This window comes from Trichoderma citrinoviride, assembly GCF_003025115.1.
Source record: "Trichoderma citrinoviride strain TUCIM 6016 unplaced genomic scaffold BBK36scaffold_1, whole genome shotgun sequence".
NCBI classification, from domain to species: domain Eukaryota; kingdom Fungi; phylum Ascomycota; class Sordariomycetes; order Hypocreales; family Hypocreaceae; genus Trichoderma; species Trichoderma citrinoviride.
The window spans coordinates 2,317,475-2,339,608 of NW_020194709.1; the positions used below are offsets into that span (position 1 = coordinate 2,317,475).

The 22,134-nt window shown below is 53.7% G+C and overlaps 6 protein-coding genes and 1 non-coding gene across 7 annotated transcripts; 4 read left to right on the forward strand and 3 right to left on the reverse strand.

Annotated features, from left to right (window-relative positions):
- Positions 1 to 1,721: 1,721 nt before the first annotated feature.
- On the reverse strand, positions 1,722 to 7,450 carry BBK36DRAFT_1155543 (DNA repair and meiosis protein; the record flags this gene model as incomplete). Its single annotated transcript, XM_024893840.1, has 3 exons — positions 1,722 to 6,954; positions 7,003 to 7,186; positions 7,318 to 7,450. The coding sequence occupies 3 exons, from the start codon at positions 7,448 to 7,450 to the stop codon at positions 1,722 to 1,724; spliced, it is 5,550 nt and encodes a 1,849-aa protein (XP_024754077.1).
- Positions 7,451 to 8,112: 662 nt separating this feature from the next.
- BBK36DRAFT_1165260 (hypothetical protein) lies at positions 8,113 to 8,548 on the forward strand (the record flags this gene model as incomplete). Its single annotated transcript, XM_024894763.1, has 2 exons — positions 8,113 to 8,227; positions 8,295 to 8,548. The coding sequence occupies 2 exons, from the start codon at positions 8,113 to 8,115 to the stop codon at positions 8,546 to 8,548; spliced, it is 369 nt and encodes a 122-aa protein (XP_024754078.1).
- Positions 8,549 to 8,628: 80 nt separating this feature from the next.
- Positions 8,629 to 9,654, reverse strand: BBK36DRAFT_1137415 (ARM repeat-containing protein; the record flags this gene model as incomplete). The annotated part of the gene is made up of 2 exons (XM_024893153.1): positions 8,629 to 9,139; positions 9,197 to 9,654. The coding sequence occupies 2 exons, from the start codon at positions 9,652 to 9,654 to the stop codon at positions 8,629 to 8,631; spliced, it is 969 nt and encodes a 322-aa protein (XP_024754079.1).
- A 270-nt stretch (positions 9,655 to 9,924) lies between these two features.
- Positions 9,925 to 9,996, forward strand: BBK36DRAFT_t6. Its single transcript has one exon. It is a non-coding gene; the product is annotated as a tRNA-Gln (tRNA).
- A 668-nt stretch (positions 9,997 to 10,664) lies between these two features.
- On the forward strand, positions 10,665 to 11,690 carry BBK36DRAFT_45916 (P-loop containing nucleoside triphosphate hydrolase protein; the record flags this gene model as incomplete). The annotated part of the gene is made up of 1 exon (XM_024898099.1): positions 10,665 to 11,690. One exon carries the CDS (start codon positions 10,665 to 10,667, stop codon positions 11,688 to 11,690), a length of 1,026 nt encoding a protein of 341 aa, XP_024754080.1.
- A 136-nt stretch (positions 11,691 to 11,826) lies between these two features.
- On the reverse strand, positions 11,827 to 12,572 carry BBK36DRAFT_1165263 (glia maturation factor beta; the record flags this gene model as incomplete). Its single annotated transcript, XM_024894764.1, has 4 exons — positions 11,827 to 12,021; positions 12,105 to 12,238; positions 12,346 to 12,448; positions 12,570 to 12,572. 4 exons carry the CDS (start codon positions 12,570 to 12,572, stop codon positions 11,827 to 11,829), a joined length of 435 nt encoding a protein of 144 aa, XP_024754081.1.
- Positions 12,573 to 13,161: 589 nt separating this feature from the next.
- Positions 13,162 to 14,562, forward strand: BBK36DRAFT_1137417 (Molybdopterin binding protein; the record flags this gene model as incomplete). The annotated part of the gene is made up of 8 exons (XM_024893154.1): positions 13,162 to 13,236; positions 13,295 to 13,303; positions 13,369 to 13,413; positions 13,481 to 13,575; positions 13,642 to 13,659; positions 13,726 to 14,018; positions 14,120 to 14,339; positions 14,445 to 14,562. 8 exons carry the CDS (start codon positions 13,162 to 13,164, stop codon positions 14,560 to 14,562), a joined length of 873 nt encoding a protein of 290 aa, XP_024754082.1.
- Between the last annotated feature and the right edge of the window lie 7,572 nt (positions 14,563 to 22,134).

Below are 22,134 nucleotides of genomic sequence, written 5' to 3' on the forward strand. Positions count from 1 at the left end.
GACTTTCTGTCCAAGTTTTATACAGGCAGGTGTACGAGTTTGAACAAATTGCAGAACAGCCCCCCAGCAGCCCACTTGCAAGTTGGAAGCCAATCATTCCTCCGCCCGTTGCCCAACACAGTAACCGTGGCGCCACCCATTTCATCGTCCTTTCATCACCACCACTGCCCATCAAGCAATCAATGAAATCAACCACTAGAGGGCAAAAAAACAAGGTCAAGTTCAATTGAGCCCAAACTCACCATCACCACTTGATTACGTGTCCAAGAAAGAGCACACAGTATGGTCCCTCTAGCTTCATGCACTCCTGCGTGCACCCTACATTCTCCATCGAACCTCGTAAATGCTTCCAAGTTCTAATAACGCCTACCTGAAGATACCCAATCCATACACAAGATGCCACCCCCTTGACGTCAGACGCATGCTGCGACTGCGCTGCACTCCTTACGCCATGCATCTTCATCCGCCCCTCGCATGTATGTATGCATCCTGAGTCTTCGTAACATGCATCTTTTTGGGCATCTCCATTCGAGCCACCCGATCGGTGGACTGCTTGACTAAGACGGGGCCTAATCCCGTTCACCGTAATGTAGGTTCCCTTATTACATGTATTCCAAATCCCCGATCGCTGCGCCTTACCGTACGCACAGATCTTGAGGTACTTCACATACCTCCATCTGGTAAGGCGACAACAAGAGAGAAAACGCCTCCCGCACAGCCTTGGCAAACACCATCTAAGCCCATCGATGCTCTACATTGACGGTTTTGCGCAGCATCAGAGTCATTTCGCATCTCTCGTCAGCATCACCACATCCTCTTTTACAAAAGAAGCGGTTGATTCCAACTTCCCGTAAGACACTACATAGGGCCTGGCCTTTCAGACAAACATTTTCCATCCAATGATGTCCCGCCACACATGTAGTATTCCTTCTCACAGCAGCTTCGTTCTAAGCATGCAGCTACCTCATGCCATCACAGTCCACGCTGTCCAAGCAAACCACCCTGGCACCTTTGTACCCAAAATCCCAAATTCATGCGCCGAAACTAGCACTACCACGCCATCACATTAATGACGCCAAAACTTGAACTTCACAGATGCCGTGTCATGTTGGGCTCCAATAGAAATCCTCCCAACAACACAAATTACTTCGTCACGAGAGTTACAGCATGAAGCACGCAGGGGCACAGCATCCGCATGTCAAACATTAGCTCACAGGTCGTACACGCAGCACAGGCAGCTCGTCATCTTGATTCGGTAATACAGCGTCAATTCTAGTACTACCAAGATTATGCTGGTTTCCTTCTCGACGCCTTTCATCTCTTCGAGGCGAGGGAAACTACGCAAGTATTCTATCATACCTAGGTTCCCTTAGACCTAGCCGGTATCATTGAAAATGCCCTTGAACCATGCCCTCCCTGTAAACGCCGTATCTGCCGTCAAATGCGTTCCATCCGTAATCTTCCTTATATGCTGAGCAAAATGCAACCCCCCAGCCTGCTTTATCCGCCTTGAGACGGTATATAGGCAATAGTAGTCTGCCAGCCGCGCCCACCGCTACTCCCGCATCGAAGCAACAGAGAGAAGGGGGTGTGGTGAAAGAGGAAGAACAAAACCGTTTGGCGCCGTATGTGCCGCTAAGATGAAAGAACAGACAAAGGAAAAAAAATCAAGTGACATATGTTCCAGATCGACCCAACTCAGAGACCCCCTTCTGGGCTCTCTAGATCCAATCCATATCATCGTCTTCATCGCGTGACTCCCCTGCTTTACGCGGCCGACCCCGTTTGCGTGGCTGAGATCCCGAGCGAGCGCGTTTCTTGCGGCCTCCAGGAGTGCCTGCGCCTTTCCTCTTGCGACCCCGTTCCGGTGTTGCGCCGCCCTCAGCCTCGCCTTCGCTAGGCGTGCTTGGTCCGTCCATGACCATCTCCTCGTCTTCGTCTTGCACCTTGAGCTCCTTGTCGATGTTCATCAGCTCCACAAAGGCCTTACACTTGTGCGCCATTTTGCTCATAGTCTCTAGGCTGCTCACGTGCGCGGTCACCTCATCCCAAAATCGTTCTCCGTGGACTCCCTGCACCTTCATCGGCATCTTGTTGAGGTCTTTGGCGAGTGCCTTGGCCTTGCCGTCGTGTCGGCCCGTTCCCATGCCATAGAGGCGCCGGAGATGCGTGCGGGCTTCCCACAGGCAAGAGAGGATGATGGCACCCGTTGTCAGTTGACGCAGTCGGCCCGGGTCTACCTTGACGCCAAGAAGGACATCTCCCTCCGCAACCGCTTGCGCTTCAACAGTCTCCGTCATGAGCTGGCCCGTAACTTCGTCTTGTTCTGTCTTCTCCGGCTCGAGCCGCACATCAAACACCTCCAATTCGATGAGGTGGGCGACTGTCGCGCCGGTCGTGCTCACAATCTTCTCCATCATGTTCACAACCGTCTGGAGCTCTCCGACCGTCTGGTACTCGAAAAATGCAATGTTCTCGATGATGAACCGGGAGTAGTCCAGATGCGGGGGCATCTCTTGCGTTGCGTCCAGCTGCGCAATGTCAAAGTTGACCTGTCCAATGAGCTTCTCCATGAAGCGCTGCCTGTTCTTCATCTTGCTAATCTTCAGCACCTCCATCATGAGGTGTAGCTTGGGCTGGAACACTTCGGGGATGGCTCCGTGAGAGTCCTTGACAATGTCTCGCTGGTAGTTGTATGCCGACTGGATTGCCTTGACGTATTCTCGCTCGAGCACCGTCTCGTGCTTCTCGTGAAGCGAGCGATGCTCCACAAAGGCCAGCTCGGCAATCTTTCGGTTTGACGAGGTCTCCAGGGTCATCAGTGTCACTCCCGTCTCCTTGGGATGCGTCAGGCCTTGGCGGTTGATGCTTCCCAGGACTTCCATTGCCAGAAAAGCGTGCTCGTCCAGGCTTCCCAAAGCGATTCGCGTAATGTCCTTGAGAAACCTCTGGGTGGTAGCGCTGGCCACGTCGTCAAAGTTAGTGCCGCCCATGACCGTGAGCTCGCGTTTCTTGTCGGTCGCCCCGGACTCGGCTGCAGCCTCGGATCGGCTCTCTTCCGTGAGTAGAAATTCTTTGAATGACTTCAGAATCATGGCTTCGAGAATGGGGACCTTTTCTTGAAAGACCTGCTGGAAGGCCGTATAGACCTGAGCCAGGACGTAGTTTCGGGGCCACGACTGACAAACCAGGCCGATTGCCTCGAGGGCCGCCTTCCGTGCCTCCAGTGGTTGGGAAGGCGAGGAAAACGGCGATAGCACGTCCACGATGAGCCGAGGAACAGAATCTCCGTCCCACTTGGGGAGACGAGCCCGGAACACCGCCTTCTGCTTGTCCAGGTCGCAGTGCTTGCCAACACTACCAACGAGAATGGAATAAGCAGAAAGAAAATTGATCTTCTTGCTGTCCAGTGCACCTCCAGCCCTCAGCTTCTGGATACCTACTAGACCCGAGGCGACCAGATTGGCCAAGGGCCCAAAGTCGTTGAGCAGGTCGCAGACGACCTTTGTGCATGCAATCAGGTCATCCAAAGCACCGCGAGAAGAAATCTTTCCGATACCCTTGAGAAGTTGCAGGCGAATATCCATTAGAAACTCATTGTGCACCGTTGGCAGCTGGGGTAGGACGCGTTTGTAAATCACCGTCACTGCTCGGAACGCCGCCAGTTCATCGGTGCCGCTGAAGCTTGCGAGATGGGGTTTCAGAAGTCTAATCTGTTCGAGACTGAACAACTTGGGGTCGGCCTTGGCAAAGATTGTGAGCACCTGCAGGGCATCACGGCCCGTCGGGCCTCCTTCTTCCGATTCTCCGCTGTCGATGAGGCTAAACATGCTGCTCACAAGCTGTGAACAAACAGAAAAGGGGCCCTCCAGCGACTTGTCCTTTGGTCGGAGAATAGATTGGAACACCTTGTCTAGAGTTTCCGTCACGTTGCCTGACTTGACTGTCTGGATGATCAGAGCGACATGCTCGGCCAAAGAGGTCTGGAAAGCGGCCGAGTTGTCACGGCCGTAAAAAGGAGCGAACCAGACTTCTTCAATCATCTGGCGGGCAAGATCGCGAACACCATCGTCGGGATCCTGGACACGTCGGAGCAGGCCATTTGCGATAGAGCTGCGAATGCCATTGTCGTGATTGCGGAGATAGATGTCGCGGGCAAGCTTCATGGCTCGCTTTCTGACGCCGACGCCGGCATCTTGGAAGCGATCGATGACCTTGGGTGTCAATGGCGCCTCCAAAACTGGCCGAAGCGCGATGCAGCTTCCCAAAAGGCCAAGGGCAGAGTCTCTCACTTGCGTAGACGAGTCGCTTGAGCAGTCTAGGATAAGCTGGATCACCATGGAATCGCCGTCCAAGATGGAGGGATCCGTCTCCAGAACTTGATTGATACTCTTCAAGCTCTTGCTGCGTACTGTTGCTTGATCGCTCGCCATTGAACCAAGGAGAATGTTGAGAATCTTGTTGAAGGATTCGAAGAGCGGAGACTGCAGCAGGAGAATGGAGTAGGAAAGCTTGGCTTGAGTCGGGCTCACGGCCTTGAATGTGTATTCATTCGAGAGCCACCGGCGATCCTGTATCATCATTCGGAGCCGATAGGCGAGGCGCCCCAGTTCCTGATCTCTCTCAACGTCGTTGTCCTGGATCGAGTCGTACCCAGCGTGCACTCGAGTGGCCCAGTCAGTGATAAGGTACGACACCGCGCTGAACAGGTATGGATCGTCTGATAGACGAGCCTGGAGGAACTCCAGCGTCGCTCGATAAGGTCCGTCCCAGGCGACAATGTGCTCAATCGGGCTCTTCTGCTCAAGAACGTGGCAAGCCAAAGCAGCCAGATATCGTGACAGCTCGTCGACGTTGCTAACCTCGAACAAGTTGGCAGTCCGCTTGACGTGGGAACGCAAACGCGATATGGCCGCGCTCATGTGGCCGAGCATTTCGAGGGCCATGTTCTTGGCGGGCGCGGCTGTCCTGGGCGCCTCAAAGAGCTGGACCATCATCAACATGAGAAGGCGCAAGAGCAGCTCCGCCGACGGCCAGTCTGGGGAATCGAGGCATGTGGTGAAGTCCTCGACGAAGAGATCCAGAAGGTTTCGGTAGGGGGTATCACCCGATTTGGTCGATCCAATTGCTCGCTTCACTATGAAGTTGATGATGTACGAAGCGTTTCGCGCGGCGCTTTCGCTAAGAGGATCGGCAGCCGCCTCCAGCTCTTGAATGGCGACGGCGTGCTGCTGAGCGCCTTGATCCTCGGTGTTAATGGAGGATAGCATTTCCGCCTTCTTGGCCTTCTGATCAAGCGGCTCATCTTCGCTTTCGGCGTCCTCTTCCATCTCATCACCCTCATCGCCGAGGGCACGGAGCGCGGCAGTGCGGCGTCCCTCGTTCTCCTCAACCCTCCCAGAGCTAGCCTGGACCAATCGCATGAGGAGTGCAGACACCGGCTGAATGTTACCACCATCGGAAAGCTTGAAATGCCTGGAGCTTTGCTTTCCTACGGGAAGCTTCTCCAGAGAGGTCAGAATATCATCAATGATGCCCTGTCGTTGATCGGGCTTGATGAGGAAGATTTGGCAGAGCATGTCCATAGCAACACTGCGAATACCATCAAATCGCTGCACTCCGACCACCGAATCCTTCTCGAAATAGGCATTCTCAACGAACACCAGCTTGGACGCGGTGTACTCTAGAGCATTGAGGACGGTCTCCGAGAGTTCAACCTTCGTAATCAGCTCCGCGAGGGTGGCAAACAGCCTTTGGCAGCATATGAAAGTAGACGACAAGGCCTTTTTGTGCTTGACGAGCATCCGGAATAGGCTTGCGGAAGAAGACGAGTTCCGAAGCTCAACAAGCGGGATGATTATGTCTTCGGTGACGGCCTTGAAGACGTTGAAGCATCGGGTCATGACACCCTCTGCGTAGAGCCGCTTATCCTCTCGGCCTCCCGACAAGATCCGCAGGCATGTACGCGCAGCTTTCATGCCCAGCTCAACATCTGGTAGCTGCTGAACCCACGATTCAAGGCTGGCTTCATCCCAACTTTCGTCAACCCGGAGCTCCAAGGCCTCAGCCGCCCTCACACTGTTATCGCTCAGTTTCACGATGTGGAGGAGATCCTCTATCGGAACTCTGTGGAAGCATTTGAGTGATATGGCCTTCTGGATAGCGCTCTGTAGCTTCTGGTGTATTCCACCGTTCATGATGACCTCGTTCTGGTCATTCAGCGTCACAACCTGGTCGTGTCCCGGTTCCATTGCAATGGCATGCCCAACCGCGGCGAAGACGCTCCGCATAAGAGCGTTGATCGACTCGAGGGCGGCTTCTGCTCGCTGCTGTTGGCCAAGGCTGACACTGCTAACGAGGCCTTGGCCATCTGGAGCTGCGTGTCGGTCCTCTTTGCGGGACGAGAGGTTATCGGGAGCTGATGGCACATGCGCAATTTCCAGGTACTCATCCTTCTTGATATGTGACGAAGGAAGCTCAACTCGGAATGAGGCAGGGTTATAGTTGACGTTATTTGTATCGGAAGGTGCAGAGCCGGCATTCTGGTTATCATCCGGCGTGATGGGCAGCGCCGGGAGTGTTTTCTGCTCCGGCGACACAGGGGAAGCCTGGACGTTGGAAGAGGCAGTGGCATCAATGTAGGCCGATGGGTCAAAGCCTCGTCTGGACGGTATCAGAACCTCGATCCTTGACTGACTGGCCTTGGGTCTCGCAGAGCCATCTGGATGAGCTGCAGGGTTCTCAGGCAAGCTGCTTTGCACCGCCATATCCACTGCGAGTGTGTGGCTCTTGTCGCCGTTAACGCCAACAGCGTGAGGGCCCGCAACATGAGGTTTCGTCGCCTTGAAGTAGCCTCCGACCTTCTCATAGACGGCCCGCGCAATGGGAGATAGACCCTGCGAGAGGCTAGCAGACCGAGGGTTCGGTTGCCCTGCCAGTACGGACTTGAAGTTGCTGCGTAGGATGTTAGCAGATGCACCCGGCCGAGAGCTTCCGACATACTAATGCGTTCTTTGAGACGGCTTGATTTCATGCAAGACAAGGTCAACGGCTTGCTTGGTGCTTCGTGGAAGGTGAGGCTGGCCGAGAGCCTCTTTGTTCAGTCGCTCGTATTCGCTATGGGGGAAGAGATCTGAGATGGAAGGAGCGGGCGAGCCAAAACCCAGGCTAGGGTCGGGAATGATTTCTGGAGGAAGGAGCAGCGTTAGTAGCTTCCCAGCATACAGAGGACGAAGGTAGAGCTTCAGGATAGACAAGATGAAGGGTGAAGGCGATCAAATGGTGGGAATCCCGAGCAGAGACGTGGTCGTGGCTCACCAGAAACAAACGGAACGGTTGAGGTTTGTGGAGAGTACGGCAGAGATTCCTGCAGCGTAAACGGTCGCGATATCGCGTTCTGAGTGGCAGCCGCGCCGTGGTTGGCGCTGCCGCCCTCGTCGGAGCGTGGCATGTTGTTTGGCTGCATGTCTGCCAGAGTCGGGATGCTGACGAGACCTCAGAAGGGACGCATCGTCGACACGGGAGCTACAGGCGCAGCAAGAGGCTCCTCAGCGTGTCATGGGAGGAACTGGGACGGCAGAGGTGCAGCTTTTTGAAAGAACCGGCCGGCGAGGAAGGGGGGATTGGGAGCGCCGGAGCGGCGGGCCGGTGGCGTCGAGGGCAGCGAAGTGGTCGAATTAACAACGCATGAACAGCAGCTCGGCGTGGCTTCAAATGCGTGCCCAAAGAGCTGCCGGTTGGGTACGATGTTCTGGCTCTCGTCGAATCCTGGGACCTCACGCGCATCGCCAGCCTGGAGAATCCCGACAGCCTCGCTGGACCAATCTCGTCAGCGCAAAAGGAACCCAATGGCCCGTGCGGCGCAGCCTCGGCCAATCAGACGCGCTTCCGGTGCCCGGTACCTTGCCTTATCAGTTATTCCGGATTAGCAGGCCCCTGTCAGTGGTGCTGCAAGATCTTTTGCCAGTTGTCTTGCATGACAATTTTTGTACAGCTGGTTCCACGCGAATCCCTCCATTCGGTGCTCACACGTAGAAAATTCGTCATTGGGCTCTGCGCTGGCAATTTGGCTTGAGAAGATCCTTTGGGGAAACGGAAAAAAATTTCAAGAAAATGGCTGCCATTGGGTCCATGGTCTTCTGCACCGACTGCGGAAATCTACTTCCGGCGACTAAAGGAACCGAGCAGAATGTGTTGAGCTGCGAGTGCTGCAGCGCCGAGAACAAAGGTTTGAATGGCTTGAGAAATCTTGCTTGACGCACCAGAAGGGAAGTATTAACGAATGAGAATCTCAGATACTGGCGCCAAGATCATCGTGACACAATCGAAGCCCTCGGATTTCCCTTCTTTCTTGCGCCAGAAGCTCCAGTCCAGCGTCCAGGCCGTGGAGCGTCACACGCTCAACACCGAGAGCACCGTTCGCGAGCGATGCCCCAACTGCGGCCGAGAAGAAGTCAAGTACACCACGGTGCAGCTGCGAAGCGCCGACGAAGGTTCAACCGTCATCTATAACTGCGAGTGTGGCAACAGCTGGCACGAAAACAATTAAAAGGCTCTGCATTTTTCTCTATGTGGGAAGACATCTATAAACATATTGGGGAAAACTTTTATTCAACTCCTTCCTTTCCTTTACGCAGAGGCGCCGGCTACCTCTGGGATCAAAGCATATTCCGTCTCGCCGCCTCTCTCATACTCGGCCATGTCCAGCGCCACAATGACGCTCTCGCGAACAACCTGCTCCTTGTCGTGAAGGAAGCGCTTCAGGATGTCCTCGACGCCCTCCTCGTCTCCGAGACTGCCTAGCGCCTCGGCAGCTTCGTGGCGCACCATGCTGGCCTCTTCCTGGTTGCTCAGGGCCTCGGTGAGGGCAGGGATAGACGCGGGATGTGAAAGCTGGCCAAAGACAAAGGCAATCTCGTGGCGGAAGAGGGCTGAGGAGTCGGCGAAGCCCTTGGCAAGGGCGTGGACGGCAGGGACGGCGGTCGGGAGGTCAGGGGGGGAGGCAAGATCGCGGAGGGCAAACATGGCACGGTATCGCATGAAGAGCGGCTGGTTGGCGTCCAGCAGCACTCTCTCCAGTTCCTCAACCGACTGTTGGAATTCGGGCATGGGAGGCGCCGGGTCGACCGAAGCAAAGTCGCTAGATAGAATATTAGCGAATTGAAACCAAACATTGACAAAAAAATGGTATAAGTACCTTTGACGCAGCTTCTCCTGCTTCCTTGCCTCAGAGTTTTCCCACTCAATGCGATCAATGGCAATCTCGCAAGTCTCTTTGACAACAATCTCCTCGCCAGCACGATCTCTAAACTGCTTTAGCAGATCCAAGCTGGAAGCGTTACCCAGCGCACCCAGAGCCTCAGCGGCCTCATGTCTGCACATGGGATCCTCCTTCAGATCTGACAAGACATCTCGCAGAGGCGCAATAGCTGCCTCATTTCCAGTCTGCCCAAGACAGTACGCAACCTCGTGCTTCAGGAGCGCAGACGGTGAAGCGAAGGCAGCGGCGATGGCTTCGATGGCCGCGAGGGCCTCTTCGGCGTCGGACGTCTTTGCGACATGCTTAAGGGAGAACAAGGCGCGGAAGCGAACCGGGAGGGGCGTTTCCTCTGAGCAGAGGCTCTGTCTGAGGCTCGCGATGGTGGCGTTGGGCATAATGAATTCCGAATTTTGCTTCGATTTTGTCTATTCGCAAAAATCTAAGGGTATCTCGAAACGAAATCGACGGAGACCGAGCCGAGTTGCACGCACTCTATCGAGGAACGAAAATTTAGGTGGGGTGGTGGGGTGACAGTCTCGAATTTCTCTTATCAGATGCAGAGCGGATTTGGGGCGAAATAATTGGAGAATTCAAAGTCGAAGCACTTTATAAGGCGCAAATGGAGCGGAGTTGGCAAGCCATGAGAAGTGGATAACCACTTCAGCGGTTCCATGGTCTAACGGTTATGACTGCGGATTCTGATTCCGCCAGCGAGGGTTCGACTCCCTCTGGAACCTAGACTCTTCTTTTTTGACTTTTTTGTCTCTTTTGCTCTTGTATCAGTCGTCTATCCTCAGCGCTTTGTCCATATTCTTCTGGATATTATTTTGGTATCAACTTTTGATTTTACCCTTTTCTTGACCCAATTTTATCCGGTCGTCTCTGCTCAGTCAGTAAGTGCTTCCTCCGTAAATACAGCAAAAAGACGAGGGGTGGCGAATACGGCCTTTCAGTGTAATTGGTTGCCTACCCTGTAGTTCTTTTGCTGGAGAACGCGGGCATATTCTTTTATGGTTTCTACAGTAATTCTCTTCGCCGATGAAAAGAATATCTTAGTTTTTCTACGATCAAGTCTGCAATGTTTTCACTGAGCAGCAGGGACTCAAGTGCTGCAGTTTGCATCCTTGTCAAATGTCCCGATCTCGGACGTGATGGCTTACCAACTCCAGCTTTCCACTCGTGTAGCTCCCATTATTAAGCTTTAGCCACTCACCTCTATCTTACCAAGTCCGAACCAAGAAACATCGACTCTTTCGCTCCATACAACTTCTCTCCATTTTCGACCCTCGGGGCTATCCTGTGATTCTTTTGGAAGGAATCCCAAAGAAGAGAAAAGAGCGATTAGCCCAACCGCTGATACCACAAGGAAACGTCACCGCAACCCAGAGCCCGTACAACCGCTGCAATGGCGCCTTCATTAGAAGAGCCAGAGGCCGTCGCCGACGTTCTTGCCAATCCCCTCAAACAGAAGCCCCAGCTCATTGCGCCCGAGCCGGAACACTGCCCAGGCCCCGAATCCGAGCGTGCCGGCACGGCGTCATCATGCGATGGCTGTCCCAACCAGGCCATCTGCGCATCAGCCCCGAAGGGCCCCGACCCAGACATTCCGATCATCACGGCGCGGTTAGAGAACGTCAAGCACAAGATACTTGTGCTGAGCGGAAAGGGCGGCGTAGGGAAGAGCACGTTCACAAACCTCCTGGCGCATGCCTTTTCGACGAACCCCGACAGCACGGTGGGCGTCATGGATGCCGACATCACGGGCCCCAGCACGGCCAAGATGCTGGGCGTGGAAGACGAGACGATCCACGTCAGCGCGACGGGCATGTCGCCGGTGTGGGTGACGGAGAACCTGGCCGTCATGTCGATCCAGTTCATGCTGCCGGACCGAGACGCGGCCATCATCTGGAGGGGCCCGAAGAAGAACGGGCTGATCAAGCAGTTCCTCAAGGACGTGGAGTGGGGGGAGTTGGATTTCCTGCTGGTGGACACGCCGCCGGGGACGAGCGACGAGCACCTGAGCGTCAACTCGTTCCTGAAGGAGAGCGGCATCGACGGCGCGGTGGTGGTGACGACGCCGCAGGAGGTGGCGCTGCTGGACGTGCGCAAGGAGATCGACTTTTGCCGCAAGGCGGGCATCCGGATCCTGGGGCTGGCGGAGAACATGAGCGCCTTCGTGTGCCCCAACTGCAAGGGCGAGAGCCAGATCTTCAGGGCGAGCACGGGGGGCGGAAGGGCGCTGGCGGAGGAGATGGGGATCCCGTTCCTGGGGTCGGTGCCCTTGGATCCGAGGATACGGATGGCGTGCGATTACGGGGAGAGCTTCTTTGATTCGTTCCCTGATAGTCCGGCGTGCGTTGCGTTCAAGCAGGTGGTGAGGAATGTAGGGCGGCAGCTGGGCTTGGATGAGAAGAGTGTGCTGCCAGAATGAGATGTGTTATCATGGCAAAAGGAAAATGTACATGTATATAGAAAAGATCTAGCAGTAAATGATTGGATATATCATGCTGGATCGGCATAGCCAAAGCAAAACAGCAGCGTTTCTCTTTCTCCACTTCATCCAAGTCCTAATATTTCTCCGTGGCCAGCTGCTTGGGAATGTCCTCCAGATCCTCCGCCGACTCTATATCAATGACCTTGTTGACCTCGGCCGTGTTGCGTATCAGCTCCTTTGCGCCGGCGTAGAGCATCCTCGTCTCGGCGTTGGTTGTGATGGGGAGGTAGTAGAGAAGCACGTAGGGCACCGATAACCGTCCGTCGGGCTGTATTGAACACATGTAAGCCATGCTGATGCTGTAATGTAGGTATGCATATGTTCCAGATGGGGAAAAGAGATCAAACCGACCATTGTCAGGGGGTAGCTGAGGAGGATGAATCGGGGGGCATGGTCGGGGAGGTCGTCGGCGATTTCGTCGAGGGACGTGTATGTGGTCTTGTCGTCGTCCTGGCGGATTTCGTGGGTAGATTTATCAATCAGGTCTGTTTTCCAAGGGGAAGTTGCCGGTTAGCATTGGATTGAAATCTGGATCGAGCAACGTGTGTTGTTGTTCGTTCTCGCGATAGCCCACAGCTCTCGACGTACATACAGATGATTGCTTGCGGCTTGCTGGCGCGGGATGTCGTCAGCCGGAACTTGCGCAGGTGCTCCTTGGTCTCGCCGGAGATGTTGTAGAGCCTTGATTCGGAAGCCTGTTTTCTCGCCCGATCAACCACCGAGTTAGCATTCATACATGCGTACACATGCTTTGGGCAGGGGAGAGGGGCATCGTCAGAGGATCATGCATGGCGGGGTGCTGATGGGACGACTTGCCATGGCTGTGGTGCTGTGAAGCTGGTGAGGGATATAGAAAGGGTTACAGGCGGGATTGACAAGACTCGAGCCGTTATATAGCTTCCAGATATTGTTCGAGTACCTGTGCAAAGAGCTGAATATGCGGCCTCGAAGGGTAGCAGCAGAGGTCATCCCATATCCCCAAGTCAGCACAGAGCTCCCCTCTTCCAGTTCCCCGCTAAGCCGCTAAAACGAACCCCCCACATCTCAACCAAGTCCATCGCCGGCCTCGCCCGCGAAAATGGCGTCACGGGCCGTCTTTACGCCTTTCTTGCTCGAATTCCAAACGTTCAAACACCAGCTGAGGATTCTTGACAATTCTTCTCAAGATACAGAAGTCAACTTTCTATCCTTGACCTATACGTTCTGTCATCACACGAGAAATCGATCCGATCCACTGTGAAAGGGTTGGAAATCGTGCATTCACGCTTAGCCTCGTCTCGTCTGTTCTCCCACCTCTGCATCCATGTTCACGCGGCTATCCAAGGCTGCAGGTCATCGCTTACCCACCGCCGCATCTCACTCCTTCATCACCACATCTCGCGCTCGTCCAGCCGCTTTCCCGTTGAAAATGTCGGCTCCGGAGAAACGCCTCATCCAGACGGCGGCGTGCCTGATCATCGGCGATGAGGTGCTCGGCGGAAAGGTGTGCTTTTTCCGCGTGAATCCTAGATGATCAGAAGGGAAGCTAACGATGCAAACAGACTGTTGATGTCAGTACATGATGAGCTGCGTGGAACGTAGGGGTGGAGAGAGGCGTGTGTTGACGCTTTCGCAGACAAACTCGGCATACATGGCAAAATGGTGCTTCTCTCTTGGCATCGTGAGTTTACAGTCTTCATTGCATGTATATGACGCTTGGAGTGATCTGACATTTCCTTGCCATGTAGGGCCTGAAACGAATTGAAGTCATCGAAGACGATGAGAGTGAAATCATGGAGGCCGTGGCCCGAATGAGCAACCGCTACGACTTTGTCGTCACAAGGTGAGCTCACGAGACGTCAAGAAAAGGCCAAGCTCTTCTGCTAACTATCGTGAACTCAACCCACAGCGGAGGCATCGGCCCAACGTAAGAGATACCCCTTCCCCAATATGCAATCGCCCTTTCTCACAAATGCCATCAAAAATCTCACAGACACGACGACATCACCTACCAGTCCATCGCCAAAGCCTTCGGGCTACCCCTGAAGCTCCACCAGGAAGCCTACGAGAAGATGAAGAAGCTCTCCAAGCCGCACCCCAAGCAGCCCGACTTTGACTGGAACGTCGATTCACCGGCCCTCAGGGCCAGGCTGCGCATGGTTGAGCTTCCGACGGATGAGTCGCGCCCCCTGAGCGAACAGTTCATCTTCCCGCAGGAAGACATGTGGGTTCCTGTTTCGGTTGTGAACGGGAATGTGCATATCCTGCCCGGAGTGCCGCTGCTCTGTGAGTGAAACGAAGTACCTCTCAAATTCTGTTGCTACAAACATTCCACAGGCAAAGGGCAAGACTGACAAGGGCTGTTTGACCACTTTGCCACTTCATAGTCCAAAAGCTGCTCGACGGCTTGAAGCCTCACATCCTCCCCCGCCTCGTCGACCCCGAAGGCAAAGGAACCCACCGGATCATGATCTCCACGCCCCTGCCCGAAAGCGCCGTGGCGGAGTACCTCACCGAGCTGGCCGCCAAGGTCGAGCCGCACGGCGTGAAAGTAGGGAGCTATCCGCGATGGGGCAGAAAGCGCAACACTGTAACGTTGGTTGGAAGGTATGTATTTCACAACACTCCTGTCCTTTCCCCTCTACATGCTGTTCTTCACAGATTGGATTTCGACCTTGGCTGAGGCTCGACTAATGTGTATCTGTCGGATAGGGATAAGGAGTACCTCGAAAGCCTTGTCTCAGAGGCCGAAGCAGCAGTCCAAGGCAAACGCGTCTCCAGAGAAGACGAACTCGACGAGCCAGCCGACAAGACGGAAAAGAAACTCTAGACAACCTACTTCTTGGGCCTCCCAATGACCAGGGCACGTACATCACTTACACAACTCAGGTAATACAAAATAGAGCTTCTTTACACATAAAATGCCACCGTCTCCATAATGTCTGCCTGTTTCCCTTTTCCCTTTCTGTGATTCCTCCTTCACCGTGAAGTCATTCAAGGGTTTACCGCAGTAGTAGTACCTTGGGGTTCTAACTGCCGGTTTCCGCCTCGCCAACTTGTCGGACCGCGCCTCTCGGATGCAGTATCACGTCGTTTGCTCTCTCGTCTGTGGTTTAACCGAAGCGAGCGAGCTTTTTCTTTTTTCTTGGCTACTCGCATCTTCGAACTAGGTACACTTACTTAGCCAGTGGTACTACCTTGTCTTTGTTACCTACCTACCTAGTAGTAAGGTAATCAAAGTGTCGTCAACGAGTATCAGTCTGCTGAAACGCCCGGGCCACGAGTTCTCTTCTTCATCTACGGACTGCAACTACTTGCTGCCGGCCCTCGGGCTGATCTGAGCAAGCAGTAACGTTTCGGCGATGTCTCAGTTACTCCGCTGCAGCAACAACAGACCCATGTAGTAGATCCGAAAACCCCGTCATATAAACTCACAGAAGAGGGTGGCTGCTCGACATGTCCACTATATGCCAGAGAGAGAGAGGCGTGGAAAGAGGAAAATGCCACGGTGATACCAAGTGCGTTGTGTGCTGTCATGTAGTACTATGCATATTCACCTAAGTTAATACTACGATCACAGATGTAAGTGGTGTAGGTAAAGTAGGTAAGGTAGAGAAACCCCATAGGTGTGTAATAAGTATTGTGAGCACCGCGATTCAGCATGGCGACACTTTTTAGCTTCTCATGCCCATGGTGCTACATAGTATGTACTCCCCGTCTGCTTCACCACGAACTCCCGTGCCGGCTAAGACAATGTATATGACTTGTAGGATGGCTATTGGTGACGTTTCTGGGTTGGGGGCGCTGTCGTTCCTGGTTCCAGCGACTGAAACCTTGAATCGATTGCAGATACAGATGCATATCTGTCTGTATGGACTACGCAGTAACTACAAAGTGTATGCCATCTGATGTAGGCGACGGCGAGAGTGGCATTCGGCCGTCTATCCCCTTCCACGTCTGTCACGTTTCTTTTTCTTTTTCTTTTTCCTTTGACCCATTGTCGAATTTTATGGTATTTCACGGGTGCTGACCAAGGCAAACCCCGCGAGGAGACGAACGGGATATGAACAAAAACTGCTACATGCCATATCAAGCAAGAAGGCAGTACTGTTTCCCATCTTGCGTAGCATCGTCGGATATCCCAAAGCAGCATGTCGTCAGCTTTTGTCCCGTTTGGGATCTGACCTGGTGTATCTCCTTCTCCTCCCCTTTCGAGCTCTCTCTCTCTCTCTCTCTCTCCCTGGCCGGTAGATGGGTGGTGAGAGCGGGATGGAGCGGATGATTACGTGGCATGCTGGCATTGAAAAGGCCGGTTCGCCTTGCATTCGTTCAGCTCCCCAGTGTGAGATGCCTGTTGGCGAGCCAATGCTGTGACCTTGACAGTAGGAGAGGCGGTATATCAGTCTTACGCGTCTGAAAGTATAGAAAAGGACTTTCAGCTCTGTGCCAAGTACGGATGATGGCTTAGGAACATGAAGTCAGAGCCAGTACCACATAGTAATCAATACTACCCGGACGTGTCATACTTTGTAAGATGATGCTATTTGAGCGAAATTAACCACTAGTATTGCAATTCCAAGGCGAAGCTTATATCAACTTGTATTTCCAAATCGTGATTAAGCAATCAAGTGAGATTAGCTGCAGGACAAGGGGAGGGACCCTGCCTGCTCTGCCAAGCAGCAATTCAGGTGCATCATCGGAAACACACTACTACTATGAATATGGCGATGAACGTCTCCGACCACATGTATGTAGTCGTACTTACCTTACCAAGCCCGTCTTCTGTATTACCCCGTATTACAGGGAGAGCAACTGTTGATGACGTTTCTTTTAGGCCACAGACATGCGTGTGCCTGTACGAGTCCCCAATTCGTACTCTGTACTCTGTACATACGTATTCACACATGTCGATGAACAGACGAGGATTGCGGCCAACAAGGGCTAAAAAGGGGGGGACAAGGGGCAACTGGTCAACCGGGAGGGGGGAGATGAAGAGGCCAGTGGGGACGGGTGTGTGTGGAGGTCGAAGTGTGGAGAGCTACCATTCTAGAAGGCCGATAGAGTGGCACGAAATGGAGCTTCATGCGCGAGGCTTCATTTCGTTCTTGTTCAATGTCCGATGGATAGGTTATCTGCTGGAGATGAGACTTTGAGGATGTCGATAGGGCAAGATTTGGAGCGGTAGATGCGCCAAGGAAGTGCGATCCGGCCCAGTGGTAAGACAAGTCATGAAGCTTTGTTCATGATGAACAGACAGCCAAGGCAAGGACCGACAGGGGAGAGAGAGTGAGAGACGCGATACATATACTAGTACTACTACTTGTAGCGAGGGATTTTCGCTTGACAGACTCGGCCGACAAGGAGCAGAACAATAGAGGGGGAGAGACAGAATGATAAGGGAAAAAGCCCGAGAAAAGGAAGAAAAGGTTACCCCAGATGCCGGGTCGGCGCAAATTGCTGATGACGTCCAAGGCCCGAATGGGGTCCAGGGGTCGTTGCCGTATCGAGAACTGGCTTCACAGCCGCGATCCACCTGCGACGGGATCCTCTCGACAGAGGAGACGGGCAACGGACAGGCAAAGCAGAGAGGCAGACCGACTGTGTAAGCCTGACTGAGTGACTGACTGACTGACCAACAGACTGGGTCCAGTATGTAGTCGGCTCCGGACCGAAAGGTCGTCACGACTCGCTCACGATTCGACGGACAGAAACCGGGCCCGAGACAAGACGCAGAGACAGAGGCAGGTGGTGTTGCAGACGGTTCGAGGTTGAGAAGCAAAAAACGAAGCCTGACTCGCTGGTGTGGTTTGCGTGCGCGCGCGCGTCGGGAGGCACCAAGACCCAATCACGGCCTCACTCTGGAGCAATAGTCCGGATGCTAGCAGGCGGTAGCATCGTCGCAACGGGCGGACTGTTTGGTTCTGGATGATTTGGAGGCTCGCGAGTGGCTTGTACTGGCCATGACGATGACATCCAACCGCCAGACATCACCACCACTTGGAGCTCAACACCGTGAACAGACCGGATCACGCAGCGGCGTTTGATCTGTCGCCAGCCCCGTTGACGCCGGCCAAATAGACCAGCCGCGGGCTGCATGTCATGCACGCAGTCCGGCTGCAGGTCGCCTTGCCGCCCGTCCACCTCGACCACGAACCTGCATGAGGTTGAGCTTTCCAGTCGGCCCCATGTATCTGTACTTTTTTAGCATCTGATGTCGAACACACCAATCGCCACCTGCAAAAGTCCGCGCGAGGCTGCATGAAATCATGTCAGTCGCGCTGCTGTGCTTCCCCAGCCGCGGCCTCTGCTTCCGGTCGGCGGCAATAGTAGAGCCGGGCGTCGAGTCGTGTGGCCTGGAGAGATGCAGGTGGTGCCCATTGACTGGAGGCGACTGGAGCCTCGGTGAGACCCCCAACACGAAGACTGTTACTACCATCACACGCACATGCATAAGGCAGAAAATGAGGCGATCGTGGGCACCTGGATGGCACGGCGCGAGAGAGCCTGCGAAGCTCGGAATGACTTGACAGCCTCTCCACCCCCAAGAGACGGACGGGTGCGTCCTTGTCCGCTCATGGATCGATTACAGGCTGTCGAAATGACCCATGATGCCACAACTGGAGCCCAGTTTGATTGGCGCAGGGGTGCGTCAGGGAATTGCACCTCCACCGCGTCGTCGGGCTAGGACTCGTCTGGCGTAGCAGCAGTCCGATGATGAGCGATTGAAGCTGCAGATTGAAGCTGCTGCTGGTCTAGCGCTGGACAGTAGTAGTAGTAGTAGCACGAGTTGCCGTCAGGGGCATCACCGAACGAGAGACGCGCCGTTGATCATTGAAGAAGTCTTTGGCTCCCTGTGGCTTCGAGTTCAACGTTATGGCGCCATCCGAGGGGAGCAGAGGCCACCATCGGGCATCAACTGACGACCAGGGGATGCCGCCTTGGAACAGGACAGGACAAGCATGCAGTCGCACAAGCACATTGTTCAGTTTTTTGCAACGTGAGCGGCGGAAGAGCCGGCTCCAGTTGCCGCGACTGATGAAGACGGACCTTTTTTTTCTTTTGTTTCTTGTTTCTCCTGGAGCATGTCTCTCCCTTCAGCATCGTGTGCTGATTGTATCACATTAGTACGAGTATAAGGTAAGGCAGTTGTACCAAAGAAAAGAGACAGAAACACAAGGGCTCTGGATTGCTGGAATCGATTGCACCGGATCCAGGGGCTGGGTAGCGAGAGGCGATGGGATGGGATGGGTGGCAGACGAGGCGGAGCAAATCGTCTGGTGTTTGGGAGAGGTTGAGCTGAGTTGGCCGAATGGTGTAGAGGTAGTAACATGAAGGTAGAGGTCGAGAGGCCATGTACGGGTAAGACGCGTACGGGTACAACGACGACACAAGGCCACGTGAATCAGACATGGCCATGTTTCTTTACCTTTCTTTCTTTTCCCTCGCTTCTACGGAGCCACAAGCGCCTCGCCTCTACAAGTGCCTCGCCAGCTGCCTGGCGAAAGAGTCTGAGGTGATGCCACGAGTGCCAATCAATGCCAAACATAGAATGTGAGCAATTCCTCACAATGGCATGCAACGCTACCTTCAAGTTACTACCTACCACTGTCCGTGCTGGTCACAAAGGTAGTGCTAGTACATGTAGTAATTGAATAGAGGTTTACGGCTGGCCTGCCTGTTTGGTCGATCTACGGCCGTCGATTCAGACAAGGCAACCGGAAGCGAACCAAGGACCTGTCATTGACGGAAATCATCGTCAGGAGAAGAGTTGCTGCGTGTCGGTCAAAACGGGGCAAGCCAGCTCCAAGGCACGGACGCTGAAGGACATTGAGGCCAATTTGATGATGATAAAGGGCAAGGCTCGAGCGCTTGCGCCTACGGACATCGCCTGAGACTGCACGTGCTTTCGTCAAAGAAGGACGGAGGATTTGTTCTTTGTTTCTTGCCGTTACGGATCCTGCATGCCAAGGTGAAGGGAAAGGGGGGGCCGCCAGAAGGAAGATGGAATGGACGGGATGAGAATAGATGTAGGAGCACGAGATTCATGGGATGATGCTGCACATCTCACTTGCTCTAGGGTGTGTCTGGGGATGGATCGTCAATACTCAACAACAACGAACCTTTGGATGCCACTCAACATCGGGAGAGGCGTAGACTATGTATGTACATGCAAAATGGCCGGCATCTTGCGTAACTGACAGTAGATAAGAAGAGAAACATACGGAGGAAATAACCAATCCGTGATGATGGAAGCGAGGAGCTAATATCACATTGATCAACGGCGAGACGCAAAACGGAGCTCACGCCCCCCCTTCCCACGAACCCACGAGCCACGATGTGCCACTTGGACCGATTGGCAGACCGAGGAAAAGGGCCTTTGACGGGTATATTTTCGACGGATGCGGATCGTAGCGACCGAATGAATCAGTCAATAAATGGCTTGGGTAGTTTTCATCGTGAAAAGCAAAGAAAAAAAAAAAAAAAGGGAGGCAAAAGTCGGAGAGAAAGACGCGGGTAAGAGAGTCATGGAGACGATGTGAGAAAGCAAGGGGGGTGTCTCGTTGCGCTAAAATCGAACTTGAACATTGCAATTGACTTGATTTGATTTGATCCTCCACTTTGGGCGTGATTGTTTGTATTACCTGCTGCTGCTTTTGTCCAAGCCAATCCGTATTTTTCCAGATGGCTGCAATATGCTGATGCTACCTACATTGACTTGATTGACAGTCCAGTCTACTCTACTCTACTATTTCAATGCATCATGTTCGAATCTCAAGCCGAGGACTCCCTTATATGAGCTTGATATAGGTAGTTCAAATGTGTGGTTACATGGTACCTTACGGTAATAAGGCAAAGTACGGAGCACATCAATGTAACGGCTACGGGACCCTTCACATGCATCTCAGACAGTTGAAGCTTGAGATGCACGCTCTAGGGAGCTAGTTGCAGCGGCAGACGCGCATGTATGGAGTCGGTCAATGGTTGGTAAGGTACTTTACCTGTCCGGGTACCTTGTAGTTTTGCAGCTGCACGGTGATGTGATGGCGGCAAACAAACTAAATGATTTGCAAGAGAGAAATAAACGAAGACAAAAGGGACGGTACTAATAAGCCAGAGGACAAGATGGATGGCTGCTATGGAGAGAGAGAGAGAGACTGGAGTCCTGGACAGACCCGGCCGGAAGGGGCCCGGGCGTTGACAAGGGGGAGAGCAGGAACAGCAAGGGGGATTTGGCCTAAAAGGGTCCAGTGGCTGCTTTTCCTTTTTTTTCATGAGTGAAAAACCCGATTGTAATCAAGGTGGGAAATCAAAGAAGATTCTACGGACGAACACCCGTGAGATTGGAAGAGGTAGTAGAAGTTGGAATCAGCTTGGACCAAATAAGAAGATGCGAGGCGCTAGATGTACATGTACTGTACTTGCGTGTGGTCTTGAGTCGCGATGCGAATCCGCCGATGCCCTGATGCAAACAGCAATGGACAAACATCCATGGCCAGCCCTGGAGGTCGATTCCAAGTACCTACTCGTCTCGATGCTCCATTGCCCACGTCAAAGCCAAATTTTACCTTGGGCACAAGCACTGGCTCGAGCACTGATGTGGCCCTTTTTACGCGCTCTCTCGAGGGAAAAGCAGGATGGGGCCGTGATAGGGAACCGGATGTGCGCTAAAGCCAGAACCCCATGCTTCAACTTCAATTCGTACCGGAGAAAGGAGTATCGGGTACCGCGCATTGTGTGGAGTGCATGTACCTGCTTACCGCTTGCTTCGGTTGTTTGGTTCCCTTTTTTTTTTTTTCCTTTTCATCTTCTCTGCTTCAAAGAATCTGTTATTTATCGTGACGTCGACGCTGGGCTTCCGCTCTTCTTTGTTGCATTGTATGCTGTATCGTTCATTGATCGGAGGTTGCAGGTACTCACACGATCCATCATCAACCTCATCCCCCCTTTGGTTTGCTGCTCAACCAGGGGGATCCGGCAAGCCACTCGAGCCGCTGAAGCAGCCGAACCGCGCCGTTTGTTCCCACTTTGCAGGAGCACGGAGCACCCCTGCAGTCCAAACCACCAGCAACCAGACATGAACACACACTGCAGTTGGTGAGGTCGGGTCCCTGGAGGCACAAGAACCTGGACGTCCACTGGCAGGTATTGGGTACCCTCCCGCAAGTACCTCATACTATCAGACCTTCCACCAAGCAGTGCTCGCAGTGAGTTGAATCGCGCTGGTCCTGGACTGCTAGCCACACACAGAAAGAGCAGCGCCCACCCCCCCAAAGTCCAGAAAAAGGGCCCTGAACTAACTGGGACCTCAACTAGAGCACCACCCCCCGATCGCCCAATCCGTGCCCGCCAATCCCTCCCGGCCTCTCCACAACTGGCCAGCCTCCACCTCCCTGCCAATGTG